This window comes from Monodelphis domestica, chromosome 3 (genome assembly GCF_027887165.1).
Source record: "Monodelphis domestica isolate mMonDom1 chromosome 3, mMonDom1.pri, whole genome shotgun sequence".
NCBI classification, from domain to species: domain Eukaryota; kingdom Metazoa; phylum Chordata; class Mammalia; order Didelphimorphia; family Didelphidae; genus Monodelphis; species Monodelphis domestica.
Genome location: NC_077229.1, coordinates 346,429,297 through 346,450,727, shown reverse-complemented (window position 1 = coordinate 346,450,727; position 21,431 = coordinate 346,429,297). Strand labels below are relative to the sequence as shown.

The 21,431-nt window shown below is 31.8% G+C and overlaps 1 protein-coding gene across 8 annotated transcripts in view; it reads left to right on the top strand.

Annotated features, from left to right (window-relative positions):
- The window catches only part of RELCH (RAB11 binding and LisH domain, coiled-coil and HEAT repeat containing), a 146,460-nt gene that overhangs the window by 37,493 nt on the left and 87,536 nt on the right, over window positions 1–21,431 (top strand). For 5 of the 8 annotated variants that reach the window (XM_007486853.3, XM_007486852.3, XM_001365097.5 and 2 more), the window contains exons 3-10: window positions 9,579–9,650; window positions 9,767–9,822; window positions 9,928–10,041; window positions 14,337–14,537; window positions 14,657–14,748; window positions 15,136–15,429; window positions 17,765–17,840; window positions 18,249–18,344. In XM_007486853.3, coding sequence (XP_007486915.1) covers window positions 9,579–9,650; window positions 9,767–9,822; window positions 9,928–10,041; window positions 14,337–14,537; window positions 14,657–14,748; window positions 15,136–15,429; window positions 17,765–17,840; window positions 18,249–18,344 — 1,001 coding nt within the window. Of the gene's footprint in view, window positions 1–9,578; window positions 9,651–9,766; window positions 9,823–9,927; window positions 10,042–10,859; window positions 10,932–14,336; window positions 14,538–14,656; window positions 14,749–15,135; window positions 15,430–17,764; window positions 17,841–18,248; window positions 18,345–18,491; window positions 18,515–21,431 lie in introns of those variants that run through there. The other 3 variants (XM_003340611.4, XM_056824239.1, XM_056824240.1) reach the window with 3 other exon arrangements.

Genomic DNA, 21,431 nt, shown 5'->3' with positions numbered 1-21,431 from the left:
TTCCCTTTTACCACTTCTAATAAATAGTGAACTATTTTATTTTTTATAGGTAATGAGATGACTAGTTAAATGAAACAAGAGTAACAGAAGGCCTGCAAGACCCCCAAACTTTGATAATTAAGAATTTAATGTTAGGCAGCTAGATAGGACTGAGAACCATATCTAAAGACAGGATGTCCTCAGTTCAAATTTGACCTCAGACACTTTCTAGCTGTGTGACCCTGGGCAAGTCACTTAACCCCCATTGCCTTCCCCTTGCCACTCTTCTGCATTTGAACCAATATGCAGTATTGATTCTAAGACAGAAAAAGAATTTAATGTATTACAATTAAAAAAATAATTTAGTTCTTATTTTTATATTCCACAAAATGTAGCTTCTGACTTTGCACTTGAAGTTTTTTGGATTATAAATCCTAATCAGAAAGTACAATTCTCTGTGCAATAAGGAACTCTTCAACTTAAAAAGTTATGTGGAAAATAAAATTGCACTGGGATAGTTTTTTACTATTTATAAAAACCTGACTCTTAAGAAAATGAATGAAATATGCAGTAGAGAAGACTTATTCAAACACCTTCACTTAAGCATGATGACCAATTTTCACAGATTTTTAAGTCTGCTGTCCAATGCTAATACTTTAAAACTTCATCAAAAGAACTTATGTTGCATAAACCATAATTTGTCCTGTTATCTGCCTTTGGACCACACACAAACCCCTTTAAGTCAGAAGAGACACCTAAGAGATCACAAAATCCTTTTGACTTTTCCTGAACAAGTCTTGGGCAGAAGAGGTCATGGATAATACAGGTATGTGTCCAGTTGCCCTATCAGGTAAGTGTAGGCAATTCTCCAACCCTGTTGTCAGCAGTTATTGGCCATGCTCTTCAGACAGATACTGATGGTCTTTACAAATCTTTTGCTACCTTGAAGTTCTAAGATATGTTCATTTTTTTTCTTTGTTTGCAATAGGCTCTTCCTGTGCTGGGCATAATTTCTAAAGTGGTTCTGGCAATATCAAGCTTTTGCTCTAAACATTCTTCAAACATAATAGGGTAGCTTGGTGCTACTTTTCCCCTGAATACTATCTCCATCATATTTTCATTTACAAAAATTAAAACTTTTAAGGATGTTTCTAATGTTAGCAATAAAATGTTTTCTTTGAGGGCTTATGCCTTTTCAAAATAAACTGAAGTATTCATCATAAGCATTTGAAAACAAATAGATTCTTATTATATCATAATGCATAAATTATTTGTCAGCCATTTTGTTCTAAAACAATTTAATATGGCAGGGATTTCCATATTTTAGGTAAAGGATTTGGTATATATTCTCAGGTAAAGTTAGTGTTGCCACATTTATAATCTGTCTTTTGGAAATGTTTCAAGTTTTCTAGGTTATAAGTGACATGTGTATCTTAGAAATTTGAGTGATAATTCTCTGTAGCATATTTTACTTTTTAAAGTTCTGGTCTCCCATTCTTTTTAGCATTCAATTGAAAATAGTTGTCTTGCTTCCCGTGTTCTTACTTTCATCTTCTACAAAATCTTTACTTTTTTCAGTATGTAGTCAAATCATCTTTGTATGTCTCTTTGTGTCCTTTGACATTTTTTAGGTACTCTTCACCAATGCCAGAAAGTGCCTTTTTACATTGTTGTTTTCAGTTTTGTAGCCATGTATTTATATATGTGAATCTTAAAACTTCTCAGACTCTACCTTAGAACATTTGGTTAAGGTTATTCCCCATTTAAACAATGCAAGTACTTGATCAGGAATGCATTGGGAACTTTAAAATTACTCCACCCATACTTAGGCATACTTTAGGGGAAGATAAAGTTGTAAAACTCCTTAGTGAACAATGAAAGTACTTAACTCATACTTATAGTGAGGCCAAAACCTTAAGCTAAGTCTATTTTTAGATCTAATACAAAAGGGTGCTAAGTACCTATGAAAGTCAAAGTAATCACTAAAAGGTCAGGCAACTTGCAAGGGGCAAGCTTAGAAAAGAGGTGTGAAGTACTCAGAAGATATAATCTATCCAGAGAAGGTGAGAACTAAAAACTAAGAATGGGCTGTCCTAGGAAAAGCATCTACTGTGATTGGTAGACGTAAAAATTTAGGAGTGGTGACACAAGAGAAATTTTTCTTTAAAAGGAAGGAGCTGAAGGGCTCTGGAATTAGTTCAGCTTTGGTAGCTGAATTAGAGGTCAGGAGTTAGAGGAGGCTGCTGGGTCTCTGAACACTAGAGTTTTGCTTGGAAAGATCTTGTGGTGAGTGATTAAAGACTGACTTAGTTTCTCTCTTAAAGAGAAAGGCCTAGGCCATTGGTCTAGACCCTAGCCTTTTCCTACCATTTCCTCTTACTCTGTCACTTTCCCTTTCCTTAATTCCTTCATTTATATTAATTAAAATCTCCATAAAACCCAGCTGATCTGGGTATTTCATATTTGGGAATTTTTCCCATGGTGACCACTTATTTTTTGATATAAAATCAAGATGCTAAAAATTATCTTTACAGTTTGGGCAATTCACAGTCTTGAAACCCATATTTTCACGGTCACACATATATGTGTATATATGTTATTATTAATATCTTGCAGTGAAGGGAAAAGTAGATTCATAAAACAGAATTCTTCTTATTATATTGACAATAGCAAACTAAGATCTTAGCTCTTAATTAGGATCATTTCTGTGAGAATCTATGGAACTATCCTATGTCACTGATTATTAATTAAAGGCCTTCTTCTTCAAACACTGGATGATTTATTTGTAGTCATGTTAAAGACTGGCCATCTTTCTTAGAGCTTAGGAAAATATAAATGAGACCTTAATTGATGAGCTTGCTCAACATTCTTCCTGGATGAGTTGATATCTATGTATGTAACCTGTATACAAAAGTTCATTGCTGAACATTCATAGAATAGGGTAAGAAAAGTCTCTTCAGAGCCAGCAACTCAAGAACCCATGATTAAAGCTATGCTTACCTCCCGAGAACCAAATTTCTTAACCTGGATACTTGTTTTTTCATAGTTTCATGACTTTTGCTATTTTAAATTCCACTTTGCTCTTGATTCCTAGGGAGCTATAAGTGCTATGGCTTGCAAAATTGAGTAGAGAAAGACATTGTAAAATACAGTATTGGTGACACAAATTACTTGTCATTTTTCTTACACATAGCACTGAGGTTTGCCATATCCCAGGTGGGGTTTGCCTAGGGTCACACAGGTTGATAATTCAGGTTGATAACCTGAATTAGAGATAGAAGGTAGCCAGTAGTGGCTTTCTATCCTTGAAAAATTTGCCTGGAGACCAGGAAAATGAGAATTTCCCCCAAGCTGCTTAATGGAGATAATCTGAACCTGATTGATCTTTGTTGTCACTGGTCCATTCTTTTCCTCACATCAAGAATTATCTATTCTTCCTCTTTTCTTTGTCTTATCATTTTCATTTCCTGATTTATGGAATCCTTTTTAACAATATACCAAATCCTCTACAGATTTAGATATACTTATAGATAGTTATATAGATATAGCTTTCACAAGAAAGAAGGCACAGAGAGATTTTATTTTGAAAGTATTGATTCTTTTGCCTTTGAAGCCAAAGTTGAAAGTAAATTCAGAAAATTTAATGTTATAGCTGACTGTACTAAAATAAAAAATGATTTTTTTCTAGGGTATTCTGTTTTTTAGTTCATTAGCTTATGTAGCTGAAAGGAAAAGCCATTGATCTAAAAGAATAATGAAATAAAGAAATCAAATTTAATCAAACAGCATTCCTCTTTTTGGTTATTGAACCAACTGGTTTCACTCAGTAATGTGGTAGAATAGGCTAAATCAGACATGAGATTAGATGTTTGTGTCCAGGAACCTCATCCAGATGCGAATTACATTTTGCTGTTGTTGAAAATTAAGAAGGAGAAAGAGATTTTTAACAACAGCAGCAGCTTGTGCCTGATGCCCACCCAACAAAAAAGTGATGAGGTATAGCCAATAAAGCAAGGGTGAGTGGAAAAAACTAAGGTGAGTTTAAGCATCTCTTCAAAGTATTGTATTTCAGAAACATAACCAGATATGTTGCCAACTTTAAATTATGAAAATTACAAGTGCCACATATTCAGATAGTCTTGCGAGTATATAGTTAACATATACATTACAGGTAAATAATACCCAAGAAAATTGACGTTAGTTCTTGATTCACCCTCATAAATTCTGAAGTATTTTGTTAATAAAATACTGTGTACACAGGTGCACACATTTATATATTTCTGTTTTTCTCAACTTTTTTTTATTTTGTGAACCTTCTTGAGGCCTCTTACAAAAACATCTCACATAGCTTTTCTAAATAAATATATGCAACAATTAGAGAGATTACAGAGGGAAAGACTTACAGATAAATAGAGGTAAGGTAAAACTATTGATATATATAGTTTGTAGTTAAAAAAAAAAAGTAACAGCATACTCAGTACCTCTGATCAGAATTCTATACAGTTGACACTATCTAATCTACTCAAATCAACACAGTCTAAACACATATCTGCAGAATCCTAACAATACTCCCCCCAAATCACCTTTATCTTTGGAAATTATTTTTCAATGCACTGTGGTATGGTAGAAATCACACCAAATGGCAATAAAGAGTTTTGTTCCCTATTCTACCACCAATTAACAATGCAATTAAAGCAACTTATATCACTTCTCTACATGTCAAGTTTCCTCATCTATAAAATGAAAAGAAATGGATCATATGTTCTCCTTTAGCTCCTCTTTGAAATCTTTATTAGCCTAGGAAACTCTGAATTCACATTTAGATAAAAGTATAGTATATACACATACTCATGCAAATATTACATTTTATATACTTTTAAATTACTATAAATGAAATATTGCATAAGTTTCAAAGCCATAATATACATCAGAAATCACCTAGTCCAATACTCTCATTTCATATGAGAGGAAACCAAGGCATGGAAAGTTGAAATATATTGCTGAACATCACACAGGTAGAAAATATCTAGCCTCATCCTTTTGACAGTAATAAAAAGTCTATATATTTTATTGAATATGTTTGTTCTATTAATCACTTTTCCTTTTAGATTGTATTTATTATCAGTAAGAAATAGGAGATTTCTGCTATGTATATAATGCCTTTGTCTTATTTGATAAATTCAAAAAAAAGTTTGAGAGAATAGAACTTGGAAATGGTAGTATGACTTGTGGTTTCTTGCTGGTTCATTGTCAAAAAATTATCTTTTATCTATAAAAAATACTTTAAAATTAAGACTTATTTGTTTCTATTCTCTTTTATTTCTGAAACTTTTATTTCTTTGCTGTTGTATAACTGGTCAGGTTACTAACAGGGTTGTTAAAAATTTTATCTAATTAGGATGGGAAAGTAAACAAAATAAAAATCATGCAAAACATGTATCTTGATCCATCAAGAAAAATTGTACAGCATAATCCCAGATCTAGTCCTTTCAATCATCTCTCCCACTTGCCAAAAAAAATCTAATAATTTATTTGGTACTTATGGGACAATTCAGAAAAGCAGTGCAATTTTTAATATAAATTACACATAGCTGTGAATTGTGCACTGGATGCAAGAAATCCTCTGATCTGAAGGAGAAGATATGTAAAAGTGAATATAATTTTATAATAGGATCATAGAATTTAGTTAGAACTAGAAGAAGGAATTTTAGATATTTTATTCCACACCCCTTTTATAGAAGAGGAAACTCAAACCCAGTTAATAAATGACTTATTCATGCCAGAGAGATTGTAGAGCTGGAAGTCAGTCCCACATATCCTCTGATTCGTAGTTCTTTCTTCCATACCAATTGAGCCTCATAGCTTATTACATTGAACTTTTTATATACTCTTTCAAAGTATATGTTCTCACATTTGATCTTCTCAAAAAAACACTCAAAAAGGTATGCTACTTTTCTCATATAACATGAGATAACAGACCTACAGAAATTAAGTGTCTTGCTCTAGGTCACACAGCTAGAAATGTTAGAAATGGGACTAGAACCAAGTCTTCTAACTCCATATCCAATGTTCTTTCCAGTTTTATCTAGCTGTCCTATGCTGTATGATAGCTGCTGAATGCTTGGGGAAGATTAGCCATCAGGGTGGTAAGAAGGATAATGTTTTCTTAATAATTGGAACTCTGAAAAGTAATGTGCTCCAGATTAACCAATGTTCAGACTTAATTATTTATTCAACAAGTATTTTTGAGCAAAATATATATAACAATAATATTATTTATATAGCCCATTGCAATATGAAGAGCACTTATGGAATACTATTTTGTCCTCCCAACAACCTTGTGATGATAGGTACTGTCGTTATCTCCATTTTCCAGATAAGGGAACCAAGGCAAACAAAGGTTATTTGACTTGCCCAGGGTTACATATCTAGTAATTCTCTGAGATAGATTTGAACTAAGGTTTTCCTGGCTTTTGATCCAGCTCTATCCACTGTGCCACATGGCTGCATTTTATTGGACCTTCCAGTTCATGTTCTTCCCAAAGTTACAGAAATAAATGGTCCAGGTAATGCTTCTTGACCAGCATTGGGTAGGGACTTGCTCCTAGAGTCTTAATACCAGGAAAGATTTGGTGGGTTTTTGGTGGTATTTATCCTCACTTCCCAGTTTCAGAGGAAAAAGACAGGTTGTTTTGTTTTTTCTTCCCAGTAAAACTGTTTTTGGAATGAAATAGAAGAAGATACCTATTCCAAGAAGAGGTCACCTTATTTGAACTGTTATCATGAAAATAATAAAACCATTAAGTATTTAACTTATTTTAAAGGCAAACTCAATTAAAAGGTCTTTAAAATGTCCAAAACAGATATTTTTAGCATATATTTTTTTCAAGCCATGTATAAATTGAAATTTTCAGCTACAGAAATAAAGAAATGGTGTTCTCTTTCATTCTGGTTTGAACTAAAATAAAACCTATGCTGTTTTTCCCTCTTCCCATCAAGAATGTTCTTTTGAGTTCTGAAGTGGCACTCCAAAGAAATGGAGTACCATTATTTTTCAGCATCTTGTTCAGACATAACAGTGGGCCTCATTAGTTTTCATATCATCACCTTAGGTGGCCTTATATCAAAACTCAACTTAGAATGACATTTAGAAATTGTTTATAACTAGTCATTAAACAGAGTAAGGATTGAAAGTAATTTTTGAGAATCATTTAAATTAATAAATGTAGTCTCTCTCAAGGGTTTATCTGCCAATTCAAGTATTAGTTAAATCTCTTAATACAGGAAAAGGTAAGTTTGCTAGCATCTTTAATAACAGCACTGCTGTTCAGAACCTTTACTTTTTCATTTGAATGTAATATGTACATTTTACTTATCAATTGGAGAGATGCTGTATGGCTTTTAACTTGAACTTTTCTTTTGGAAAATGTATAATGTTTAACAAGAAACATGCAGCAGAGTGCTTTCATTTTGATAGGCTCTATCTGTTCAGTCCTGTAATTTTTTGTGGTATTTGCAATGTATTTGTATATAAAAATTTAATTCTTGCCGTCTGACATGGGTTTTTCTGGCTTTCTGTGCCCCTACTCATACAATGTTTTGCTCTTAATTCACCTCAACTTTCTCCAATTAAATTTCTGAGTTTTTTCAAGTTTGTGTTTATATCAGTATTTTTTTTTAATTTCACATTTCTGTCATTCTGGCGTAGGGCACTCCTGATCTGCAATTGTTCTGTCATAGTGTTAAAACACTTTTAAAAATTAGTAGTAGACACATAATTGAATGTTGCTTCATCCAAAAATGAAGAGCTTAAAATTTTTAGTTCCAAAAATGAACCAAAAGGTGCCATATAACCATTGAGCATATCAAGAATATGTGTATGCAATCTTATACAAACAGCAGTATTGATTTTCAACACTAAGAGTTTCTGGAATACTTTTACTTTGTTGCACAGATATATTTGCAGATCAGCTTTGCCAGCTACCAATGAGAAATATTAACACATTCCCTCTCATTAGATCTTTAGTTATGCTTCCACATTGCTGCAGTTAAATTCTGTGCATCAAACTAGTAGTTTTCACATAGCAGATGTGATTCAGTTACATCCTAAGGTTTTGATGACTAAGTGCAAACTGAGTGAAACTGTTTTTCCATACATCCAGTTTCTAGTTAGAATGAACCACGAATACCAGGGTATTTTTAAGTGATTGAATTAGAAAAAAGAAATTTGAAATGTTTTTTTGAAATAATAGCCTACACTTTCCTAGACTGTGCCTAAATATCTGCATTTTGCTTATCCATAGTTATCGAATTATTTGTTTTACAAGGTTAAGTATTATTTTTAAACTTTCAGTTCCTTGAATTTCTGATTCTGATTAACTTCAAAACTAGTCAGAGAAATTTCCAAATTAAAGAAAGTTTCCTATAATGCCCATTTTTACAGTTTATTTTGTAATTTGGTTACTGTAAGCCAAGAAAGGTATTAGTTTATTGAAAAACAAAGAACACTATTTGGAAAAGCTCTTTTTAAAAGGCATGGAATGCAGGATTTCCACTGATGATTTTGGAGGGGACTGGAGTTCTTATATCAGTTCTGGCACTTAATTACCTGTGTGACGTTAAGCAAGTCACTTAGCCTCTCTGGCCCTTAGGTTTTCTCAACTATAAAATTAGAGGGTTGAACTAGGTGATTCTTGCAGTTCCTTCCAAGCTCTCAGTTTGTACATTCTTTGACATGTTAGAAAATTTTTTTTTTATTAAAAACTCAGAGCAACTAATTCCCACCCTTCTCCACCCCTCCCTCCCCCCTTGACTTCCAGACAAGATTGTATCTTTTCTTCTGCTTTAAGAAATATCTAAAGTGATTTTCCTTATGTCTTGGTTTGGGAATAGGCTCCAGAAAGAAGCCAGTTTTTGTTTTCTCACATTTCCAATAAACCTTCAAGTAAGAACTTTGAATGTTTTCTTGTTTTTAAATAATTTAAGTATTAAGTATTTGCTACCTAAATGTGTACTTTTGGTACTAATTTTGTTAATAGAAAACTGCATATATCATGAGAATTCTTTAATAATTAGAAAGTATATTACCAATTTCTAACATAGGTCTATCAAAGAGGTTTCCATTATCTTCATTTTAAATATTATTTGGTAGTTATTTTTAAAGTACTTAATTCTCTAGAATTAGCTCAGGCATCACCTACCATCATTCATGAAAAATATATCAGTTAGACACATTTCATTTCTCTTCCTAACTTGGCGTTTGGGAGAAGTATTCAGATGTCACATACTTTAATTATATAAAAAAAACTTTTTTTTGACATTTTAGAATTCTTTTAAAAATAGAACAATTCCTTGTCAGACAGCTAGAACATTTGATCAATTTACTTAGAATACTAATAATGCTATGGAAAATGTTCACCAGTTTGCTTTCAGACCAACTCTGCTGCATGCTTTCATGAATTCCATAAAGATTGCATGCTTTCTGTTTTCAATACAAACTGTATTTTTTTTTCATACCCATCCTTGCTTTTTATTTTTTATTTTTGTTTCCCTTTTCTTGGTTGGATGCCTGTGTGTGTTTAATCCAAATCCCTGTCCAGTCCTGGAGTTTGAACTACGGAAAGCCAAGGAGACCATTCAGGCCCTCCGAGCCAACCTGACACAGGCTGCAGGTGGTGTACATAAAACTTTTCTTTAGACTTTATAATTTGACAATGTAGAAATAGTTGAGATTTTTTTATATGGTAGAGATTTTAAAGTCTGTTTGTACATTTCTTCCCCCCCCCAGAAAATGAAGTTCCTTTACAGGAACGAAAAAATTACAAATCAAGTCCTGAAATTCAGGTAGGCATTTTGTCAAAGAAATGTGCATAAATGTCATATATTGAATGGTAATGCAAATGATTAAGAAGGGAGACTTACAATGTCATTTCTATTTCTTATTTCTAGGAGCCAATCAAACCTCTTGAAAAAAGAGCTCTAAACTTCCTAGTGAATGAATTTTTACTAAAGAATAACTACAAACTTACATCAATAACTTTTTCAGATGAAAATGATGACCAGGTAAAGTTTGAATAATACATTATAAATTCTGAAAATGTTGATTTGTTCATCTAAATTAGACTAGAATTTTTTTCATGTTTATGGGTGGTTGTATTTCTCCATGATCAGATTGGTCACCCGAACAGTCATCAATAAGATCTGTCACCACCTTCCCTCAGATACTTAACATATATAGCATCTATTCTACGCAAAAAGTTGCCTAGCATTACTACTGTCTGTCTTACCTTGCAGGAACAGAAAAGGCTTTTCTTAAAATTTTAATTACTATTTGTTATGGATCATATTAGCCTCAGCATCAACCATATCAGATCATTACCTTTCTCTGTTAATAAATATTCATCCTTGAATCCCAAAAGCATTATAGCTTAATAAATAGAAAGGGGGGGAAATATTTATAGAATCCATCAGAAATAATTGTATGTATATCCCAGGTTCTACTGTAATATCCCAGTTTTTTTAAAGAGAGAAAACCTAGTGCATATATCATGCCTTACTTAGTCTCTGCCCTGAGAATCTGGACTTGTTCGGGTATTAACTTGTTTTCCAGGACCTCCCTGAGTTTTCTCTTTTTTACATATCTTGTAGAGTCTAAACCCTAGGGCCAAACTGTTCAAACAGTTCCATTCAAGGCTTTGTGGACTAAGGCTAGTCTGGGCCTGGGCCGCTATAGTAGCTTCATAACTGAGCTTGGCCCACCCTTGGATGAAATTGGCAGATTCAAACTTGTGAGATTATCTCTTAAGATATATTGGGGGAAGAAGGGTGAGAAAGTGGCACCTAAAGCCCTGTTTTTGCTCCACTTTGGACTCAGGAACTACCATTCTGGCATAAAGAAGAATTGTGAAGAACTTAGAGAACATTCAAAGGAGAGCTCTTCAAATGATGAACAGGTTATAATAAAGTTATACCTATAAGGAAAAACATTAAAAGAGTTGGCCTTCTTTTTATTCAGATTTAGTAATCCCCAGAGTTGGCATATTAAGTCATTGTTATTGCACTGAAGATGATGACCAGTTGTTTTCTACTTTTCTGTCCTGATGATAGAAAAAGTAAATGGATTTATAATACAACCTGAGCAATTTATACTTATTGCTTGCTCTTGTCAATAAATATCCTGTGAAAGTTACTGCCTAAAGTAGGCTATGTGGAGTTTCTTCTAATAGAGAAATTTCAAATATTTCCCAATCTAGGAAATTTTCAGATTAGTCCTTAGGGGGAAAAAAGAGACAGCATATTAGATCACTGCAGAATACTAGCTAATATTTTAATTCTATTTCATGTGGCTTTCAGAAGCTCTCTAGAAATTCTCACTCTTCACTTTTCAGTAGTCCTAAGCAGACAAGAAGTGTTTATATCACTTTTTCCCTTTCTTTTTTTTTAAACCTCTCAAAGTGAATATTTTTCCTCTGTGGGAGAAATAATTGACTAAATGAGGTATATGCCATACATAAGATCCATGTGTACACATGATACTTACCTTTTTACCTTCAGAGAAGAAGGTAACTGGTAATTTAAATTAAAAGGTTAGTGCTCATAGAGTTCTAGTTTATGTTGTTACCATTGCTATTGTTTTTTCAACTGGCTCTCCGGACTATGTAGAATATCTAGCAGTTAATATCAAATCGAGTTTTAAAAAAAGAATGGTTTACATTAAAATGAGGATTACAGTTTTTTTAGGCCCTGAATGGGATCCAAGAGATTTAAGAGTCTCTTCATTATTAACAGGACAAAATCCTTGTAAGCTGGGAAGAGGTGACATAGTGGCATCATCTTTGGAATGTCTTAACTCAGTGGAACCACAGGCTAAAAGCCTAGCAGGGTCAGTTTTATCCTTGATTTTCTTTAGAAAGGTAAAAATCATGTAGTTTGTGACAAATCTTTTGGCCATTACCTTAAATCAAGGCTGTTTGTTCCATAAGAACTATGAAAAAATCTCAAGGCTCTCTGGATAGAAATGTTTTTAAACAAGATAACACATCTCATCTTATGTAACATTTCACAAAAATATAAATTATTAAAATATCTTAACTTATTTAGCAGTTAAACCTGGCAGGTAAAGCAATTAAATATTTAAGTACCTCCTCTGTCATGACACTGTGTAAAATAATATAAATGTGGCTATAAATCATATGACAGGTTAATCATATTTCAAATAACTAATCAAAGAAGAAGTAGAGAATTATAGGAGAAATATTCTGGGAATGCCATAAGGCTATTCAGGCAGTCAACTATATATGATCTGTTTAGGGAAATGGTTAAGAGTAATTTCATTATAATTTTTCTATAGTCTAATATTTAATTACACTTTTAACATGTAAAGGCTTTATGTTTGTTAAATGGGCAGATATTTTAACTTTTTTACCACTAGACACAATATTAACTATTATTTCCTCTTCTACATTAACACAAAAGTCTGTCACTTGAATATTGCTCTCTTGACATAAAATGTATATTCACCAGAGACTCAATCATATATTAAGAGTATAGGATTGAATATGTTTACCACTTTAAGATTACATAAAAGTATCTTTTGCAGAAGATAATGCAGTATCTTTAGAATGTATCATTTCTTGAGCTGAAAATGAAGACCAAGGTAGTCTGTATAATTTTTGGCTCCTAACTAGTTTTAATTACTATAGCTTTCATTTAGCTTTAATTAATGTAAAGCAGATTAGTATTTAAATAGTGGGCTATACTTCTGTCCAAACTATAAAAATGATTGATATGCTTTTATTTCAGTTTTCATTGTGATCATTTTTTAATTTTGTACAGTAGAGTTAAACTAGTCTACTTGTTTGTAATCAATCTAGATTTTTTTTTAAGTTAAAACTTAGTTTTCCAGAACATTCATCTTGCATTCTAAGTAAAGAAAGCTTCATTAGAACTTGGTTTTGTTCAAATATTCCCTTATTTATCTTTTATTCAAAAAGTATTCTCAGAATATTATAAAAAAAATTAGTATTTCACAAGTGAAAAAATCCTTAGGAATAATGACTTGACCCACTGGGTGAAAAACTGTTAGATACATTCTTCTAAGGTGTTATTGCAAAGTAAAAATACATCAGCACTAATACATTAAAAGAATTGTCCTTCAGAGTCAGATCATGGAAATCTATATTTGCTTATTTCATAGATACTGCTGTGGTTTAATTTTTTCCAACTCCCCTTTTATAATTTCTTACAAAGCAAGTATACTCATCATTACTTTATGGTTACATAATGTTTCAGACTAAACTGTCACTGAGCTTCACTAGAACCAAATGTAATACCAAATAAATTTTGGCTTTTCCACAAAGTGAGATGTTTCACTCAGAAAATAAAGATTAGTCTTCACTAAAGGCATTCAAAAGAATGTAGTTATAAAAATGTTTTAGCTGTATATTCATTATTTAATAAACTTAATGCCTTCCAAACTGTGTTATAAAGGCAGCAATGACCCTTTTTAGTCTGTAAATTCTGGAATATTTATTACAACCAGATTGATAGATTTATGTTATATCTTACATAAATGACAGAGTTTTAAATTTTTTCTCTGAGTGACTTCTGAATGTATTGATTACTTTTCCAGAATTGTATTTTTGTTTTCTAACTCATCAAAGAATTTTTATGACATATTTTTGATATAAAATTTGAATGCAATACCACCTGTTTAATGGTCAGAGTTAGAGTTGATGGTGGAATTGATACAAAATGTTTACACAAAAAATAGGAGGGGGCAATGCCTAGAATGATATTTTATGGTGAAAAAAACCCAACATTTGAAGACAGAGGTTTGGGTTTCAAACCTGGCCCCACAAAGTACTATCCTTGTGTCTTGGCAAGTTACTTTCCCTTTCTGAACTTTAGGCTTCCTCATTTATGTGATGAAGAGTATTGGATTCGGTATTCACTAAGGACCCTTCTATAATTAAATCCAATGATTCATTATAATCTAGAAAAGGATATTCAAGTGCATTCTTTTTAAATTCAGAGTCTGCATCCTAAATGTTTTCCCAAATAAAGCTACCTCTTTAGAGTTCCTGATTTTTTAGTTTAATATGTATATTCACTTAGATCCCAGATCAACTTGTTATAATTGTCCCCCAATTGACAATATTTTATTGAATAACTACTGGTTGTTTAGCATTGTGTTCAGTGTTGTGGGGGAAGTAGAATACATGTAAGACCCAGTATCTGTACAGAATTTTATGTAATTCTGTTTTACAGCAAAAGTAATTTTATAGTGAGTTAAAGTAAAGCTCTTGGGTAAAGAAGAATGTATCATATAACTCATTCTCTTTTGGATCCTTTTCAAGGATTTTGAATTGTGGGATGATGTAGGATTGAACATTCCAAAACCTCCAGACTTACTACAACTCTACCGTGACTTTGGAAACCATCAAGTAACTGTGAAAGACGTTGTGGATGCAGCAAGTGGTGTAGAAGAGGATGAATTAGAGGCTGTTACCCCAGTGTTGGGCAGCCTGCCTTCATTTGAAACCCCACAGTCTCTAGAGGTAAGGCATATCAGCTACACAGATCTGTCTTCAGAAAGTCTTTATATTGCATATAAAATATACATATATACACACAACTGCAAAAACTACAATTTGTTTTTCTTCCTAATTGGTTCTAGAATTGCTTGATTGTACAGAAGCTAGAAGATAAAATTAGTTTATTAAACAATGAAAAGTGGTCTTTGATGGAACAAATCAGAAGACTAGAGAGGTATGTATCTTCTGTTTTCATTATACTCTTTGGGTATCTTAAGAGTTGGGAGCTAGTTCATCAGAAAGTAGCCAAAATTTCCTTTTATAAAATCATTGTATTGTTGAATATATTCTTCATCATAATTGGAATTACCTTGAAAGGAAATGAAAATAACTAGACTCAACCAAAGAAACTTATCAGTACTTCTTTTGCTTTAAAAAAAAATAAAGATGACCATCTTCATTTGTCATCATTCATACCTCTGAACAAAGTATGTAAGATTACACTATATGTGATACAGAATAACTTAACCAAAACCATATTATTTTACATTTTAAATGCTTTTTTTGGATTTGCCACAGTTAGTGGAATAAACTTGCTTTTGGAAATTTCTCTTTTTTTTAGTGAAATGGACATCCTCAAAAATGAGAATTTTTCCTTCCCTCTGGTTCGTGACACCGACCATCCCTCTTTGGACCAATTCCCTCACAGAACCTCTGAAGACAGTGAACAGTGCTTAGATATGAAGAATTCAGATCAGGGTAAAACTAAGGATAGTAATCTTTCAGTATCAGATGAAACAGTTACCCTGACTCCTAAAATGAATGACTCAAATTCTCTCCCAAGAAATGAAAGGGAGAGAATGCCATCTTATTCTCCATCAAACAAAGACACAGTGCACTTTGATAAACCAAATAGGTTAGTGTGAATATTATTGCCTGAAGTGATTATTTTTTATTTTATTTTGTGACTGATAGTCTTTAGAAGAATTTCAGGTTGTAAATCTGATTTTATTTCCAATAGCAGACCGTCAAGTTTGAATATGTGTGTTCATGTGCTTTGCATGTGTGCATATGTGTATGTGTGTTTGTCTTAGGTCCTTTATAAAGCACAATGTTAAGCATATAGTAGCTATTTGATATTTTTGAATTGGTTAGGAAAAAATAAACTACTGAATTCTATTAGTAAATATTATCTTAATAATATAAAAGTATTTGTGCATCTTTTGCATGATGCCTGCCTCTTAGATATTTTACATCATCAAGCTTCATACCATAAAGTGAGACTTGAGAAAATTTCTCTTCTTAATTATAAACCTGCCTTCAGCTTCCTAAATTTTTATGAGCAGAATTGCACTAGGAAAAAAAAATTATTTGCCTGACCACTGGAAAAATAATGACAGGTTTACTGTACTTATATTTCTAAGATAGTAAATAATAATGAATTCCTTTTGGATAGCCATTTTTTTAATCTCAAAAAAATTGAAATTATAATAGCTAAATGTTGATTTTGTGACAAATATTACCCCCCTTTACTTTTTAGATATCCCTTAATCAATCAGCAAGGTTCTATTAAGTCCTTACTATTCCAGGTACTATGCCAAGTGTTGGTGCTACAAAGAAATGTAGAAAGAATGACCCAGAGAGCTTACATTCTGTGGGGGAGACCATAAATAACTAGGGACATACAAAAAGGGAAAATACCAAGAGCTATGGGGAGGAGAATGGGTAAGACCTTCTGTAGAAGATAGGGCCTGAAATATAACTTAGAACTGGAGACTGCTGCTAATTAGTTGTACTGCAGAATATTCACTCATTTCACATAGGATGTGGGTATATGCAAGGCATCATTCCCCTCAAAAGAATAATACTGCCTGAACTCCTCTTCCCCAAGAGCAAGAGGGTACAGCTGTCAGGCTCATCTTTCATTTGTCTTGGAAATAGGTTATACACCCAAAAGTGGGCATGTAATACAATCTGCATTCAAAAGAATTCCCTGCAACTCACTAAAATGTATCATGTAGTATTTAATGCTAAAATATAATGTTTAAAGTGAAACCTATTTTGTAATTGGATGTACTCTTTCAAGTATATAATACTTAAGTGTCCTAGAGGAGCCTTTTAAAAGATTGGGGGCTTTTTTTCTATAGAACTTTTGCAGATTACTATTATTTTTATTTAGTTACTATAGAAATTTGTATATTTTTATAATCATTTCTCTGAGTATGTTATAACTTTTAAACTTGTTACTAATTCGACTATTGATAAGATTTTTGTTTGGAAGGTTTTATTGTTGTTTAGGTGGCTTTTAGGGTTAGCCAAAATACAATATGCTTTCAACATTAATGTTCAAAGTTCTTACAATTAAAAAGAGGCTGTACTAAATTGTTAGAATCAAATATTGAACTACAGCCACTTTGTAGATCACACAAGGCTTACTTTTTATCAAATACATATATGTAGCATAAATATAGATGTGTATATGTATGTGTGTGATTTGCCTTTTAACATACAATAGGTTTGTGTTTAGAGTACAGTAGTTTTATGTATATGTTCAGGTGACATTTCATAAGAAATTGCTAAATTACCAAGACTACACTACTACCATCATTTCCTACTCTGGTGTAATCTATTTAATTCTTATATTACATACCATTTTTATTATTATGATATGATAAGTTATTCCACTTTCTACAGCCCAATTACAGTGCTATAGTTCTGTTTTCATGGGTTCTGCACTCCTAATATCTCCTTCAGTCTTCCTGATTTAAGGACCTACCTGACCTTATTGACGTGTCATTTTAAACTCACCCAATTCCCACCCCACACTCATCCAGAAAATGAAAACTATTTAGTACTGAGAGATCTACTAATGATTCTGCCCCGAACTAGCTATTCTATCAGTTTCTAGCATCCACACAGTTTTTTTCTATAATTTTCATTGCCTTTTTAGCTCAGATCTGTTTATGTGTTTTGTATTTTTTCATCTCACTCCCTATATTGCTTTCCTGCCAAACTTGCCCAACCAGTCACTTTGTAAGTCTCTGAGCTTTGGGTTTAGGGAAGGGGGCATACAGTAGATAGTTATCAACCTCAAACAGTAAATTAGTTAACACTAATTGAAATTTCTACTTTAAATCTGAGCAAACGCCCTTATAAAAGATTGTATTTGTGGTATGAACATTTTTGCTCTAAATTTCAGTTTTTAACTCCTCAATTTTTTTTGTTATTATTATACACTATTTTTATTTTAGGAACTTATCACCTGCATTCCACCAGTCACTATTATCTTTTTGTCGGATGTCAGCAGATAGTCGTTTGGGATCAGAGGTAACATTCCTTTCCTTTATAGCTCTTCCACCAGGTGTCCTTGTCACTGTTCGAAAATAGTATGTTCCACGGTTGTTGTTTTTTTAACTATGTTGTCCACCAAGAGCTATTGCCTTTTAAGCTAATGATAGATCTGTATTGCAAGTATAACTGACTAGTTTGATTTTGTTTTTAGTAAACGTTTCTCAAATCTTTAGAATTTTGTACTTTAAAAATTATTGAGGGAAACTGATATAACCTGTTATTTTTGCTTATTCAGAATACCTAACACTGTTGAACTGATACATTTTTAAATTGGATATATCAGCATTAGCATATAATTTTTTTTTAAAGAACAAGAAAATATATATGTGGAAAAATTGTATCTTGTGTTCATATTTCCTTCTAAATAAATTGTTGGGTTTTTAGGTGTCCCGGATTGCAGACAGTGAAAAAAGTGTCATGTTAATGCTGGGACGTTGCCTACCACATATTGTTCCAAATGTGTTACTTGCAAAGAGAGAGGTGAGGCACCTAAAAATGTTTTTGGTTTTGTAATCTTATCATGGTATTCATTCTTCATTTTGAAGTTCAGTGTTATATTTTTATTTTGTGAAAGTCTGTTACTTGCAATCATATTCTTACTTTTGTGCATGCATCTCTGCTCCTAGAGAATGGTTATACACCTCTGTCAGGTGAGTTAAGTAAAACTGCATGGTATTTATAATTTTCTTATTTGCTTTATGACATCATTAGCTTCTGCAGCACTAACTATTACTGTAGGTCCATCTATTTGTCATAAACATTGTTCTATCTTACATTTACACAAGCCAACTAATTATTCTAGTTCTTTATATGAGCTACTTGTGGGGGGAATGGGAAATCTTTATGTGGGAAATTAACAATGATTAATAACTAGTTTTTCCTAAAAGTACCTTAGCAGTTCTTTAGTATAAATGTTCACATAGTAATCTTTTCTAGCAATAAAATATAGTTCTGTATAATGATAGCATAATTGTGATGAGTAAAGTAGCCCCCAAATAGACTTTGTTTTTAATATTTAACACAATATTGAAAAACATTTTAATTAGTCTAATTAAATTTATGATTTCATATGTAAAATATTTTATGTTATTATTGTTTAAATCCCAGGAAATTGTTTTTCAATTTGAATTCAGAAAATAAATATAATGAAGCTTTATGTTCATCTTTACATGTGATCAGATATGATTTGATTTGTAGTGTAACAAATCTTGCTCATGAGGTAATTGTTAAAATTCTGAAGTTTGGTAAATACCATGGCAGAGCAAATTCAGTATAAGTTAAATGTTCTTATTGTTAGCAACCTTCTTGATCACGTTTATTTATGGGGACCTACAGTATGCTAGGTTTATACTGCATTTGGCATAATTCTATTTAAAGCTTATCTATTGATACTCTTTTATCTAAGAAACTTGTACTGATCCTTAAGAAAACAAATACTCATTTTTAAGAAATTTTAGTCATTTATTATGAGACAAAAGTAAGCTATTATGCTTGAAAAGTTGCTGAAGATTAAGAAGTTTAACAAATGTTCCATGAGTTGAAGGATCAGTGCTAGATTTCAAATTGTTTTGCATTTCTGCCTGGCAGAATGTTTGAGCTTTTCTTTTTTTTTAAATAGCATATAACATAACATGTGTAATGCATTAATGTTTGCAGCCCTTTAAAACTCCTATCTCATTTTATTTTTGAAAAATATAAAGAAAAATCTAAATATTTTAAGATGCAATTTGTTACAGTTCTTTAATATTAATTTTCTTTTATATAATGACAGCTATGTCATTGAAATCTTATTGTACTGCATGAAAGATTTAAATACTTTGCATCTCTTGTATTCATAGAGTAAAGATTTTGACTTGTTTGCTATTTTGATTTGGTTGATATGGATTTCTTAAGCTTGAAAAATTCTGTATCCATAACCTGAAAAGTTTACAATTTTTCCCTGTCAGTATTCATGTTTTATGATGTTTGGCAGTATTAGAATATTTTTATTATACTAATATTTATACTGGTAAAAATTTGAGTTCTCTTTGAAACCATAAAATTAGTAATTAGTATGTTGGTAGTAATGTTGCTTTTGTTTGGCTTAAATATCAACATACTAACCACATTTACTTAAAGCTATTTACCATTGAAATGAAATTCTCATTATTTCACAATCTTGTTATTTTAAGCATAGCTATTAGTTTTTATGGACTTTTTATGATCACCTATTTGGATTTGTCGTATTGAATCTAATTTCTTTGTAGCAACATTTTACTAACAGGGTTAGTCTTTTAACCCACCTTTTTCTGGGTCTCTGGACTATTTATCTTATCATAGGATACATCATAGAATTTCAGAGCTGTGTCAGGTGATATCATTGTTTCTTGTGTTTCAGAAATTGTAAAATACAATTTAATTGTAAGAATTATAAGCATTATAGTTGTAATCTTTTTAGTCAAAATTTTATGGCAAATTATATTTTAAACAAATTCTTTTTTAGTAAATACATGTAAAATTTATGTTGTATATTATTCTAATGTAGTAATTTATTAATGTAAGATTAGGCTTAGAGGATGAAGGTAAACACTTAGATTTTGGTTAAAGGGATCAGGTTCTATAATTTCTTAAAGGCTGAGTAGTCAGTATTATAACACAAAGGTCAAAATCATAATAAAAATAATTTTACCCTGTTTTCTTAAGTTCCCCTTTAAAATAAAATAAATTAATGTCCTCAAAGGACAGCAAAAGTAGAATTATGACTTCTTTATTTTAGCTTATTTTTTTTCTTTTCTTTTCATGTTAGCATATAATTCACTGCCTTTTGCCTTTACATTAAAAGAAGTATAATGCAGGACTAATTTTCTTTAAGTGATTATTTCATAGTCCTCTGTGATATCATGATTAAAAATACTGAAACCTTTATAACATATATAGATCAAAAGCTTTACAAAAGTAATGTATTCATCATAGTTTACTATGCAAGTTATCTAGCTGTGTTTAAAAGTTTTTTCACAGTTATTTCCACCTTACTGAATATATAAGAAAAGCTCTTAGTTATTAAAATATGAACTTTTATTTTAAAAAACTCAGAAACCCAAATCTTAGCAGTAAGTCCATCTAAGTGAATTCAGTGCAAGGAAGTTAGTATATATATAGTAAGATAGGTAAGTTGGAAACACAAAGGAGAGAACTGATTTTTCTGAGATTGTACAAAAGAAGTTAGAATCAGCAGATTTTTTTTTACCAGACTTCATGAAATCCAACTAAAATTCACTTTTACTTAATAGAAAAACTACTTCTGAATATAATTAGATCATCAATATTAGTTAATATTAAAGTAGCATAGATTTTAGTAGCATAAATTCCAGAGAATATCATAACTTATCCTTAGGGTGAGTAGAAATAAATATTTCTTTGAATCCCCATATAACCTTTTAATTTATTTTTACCTTTTGATCTATTATGTACTCTTCAAATTTACTGGAACCTAAAGGAACGATCCACAAATCCCTTTCATAGGTTTTCTGAATACAAAGCCCTAGATAATCGAATTTTCAGATTTAGAGTAGTCCCAGAAGGTCTTTT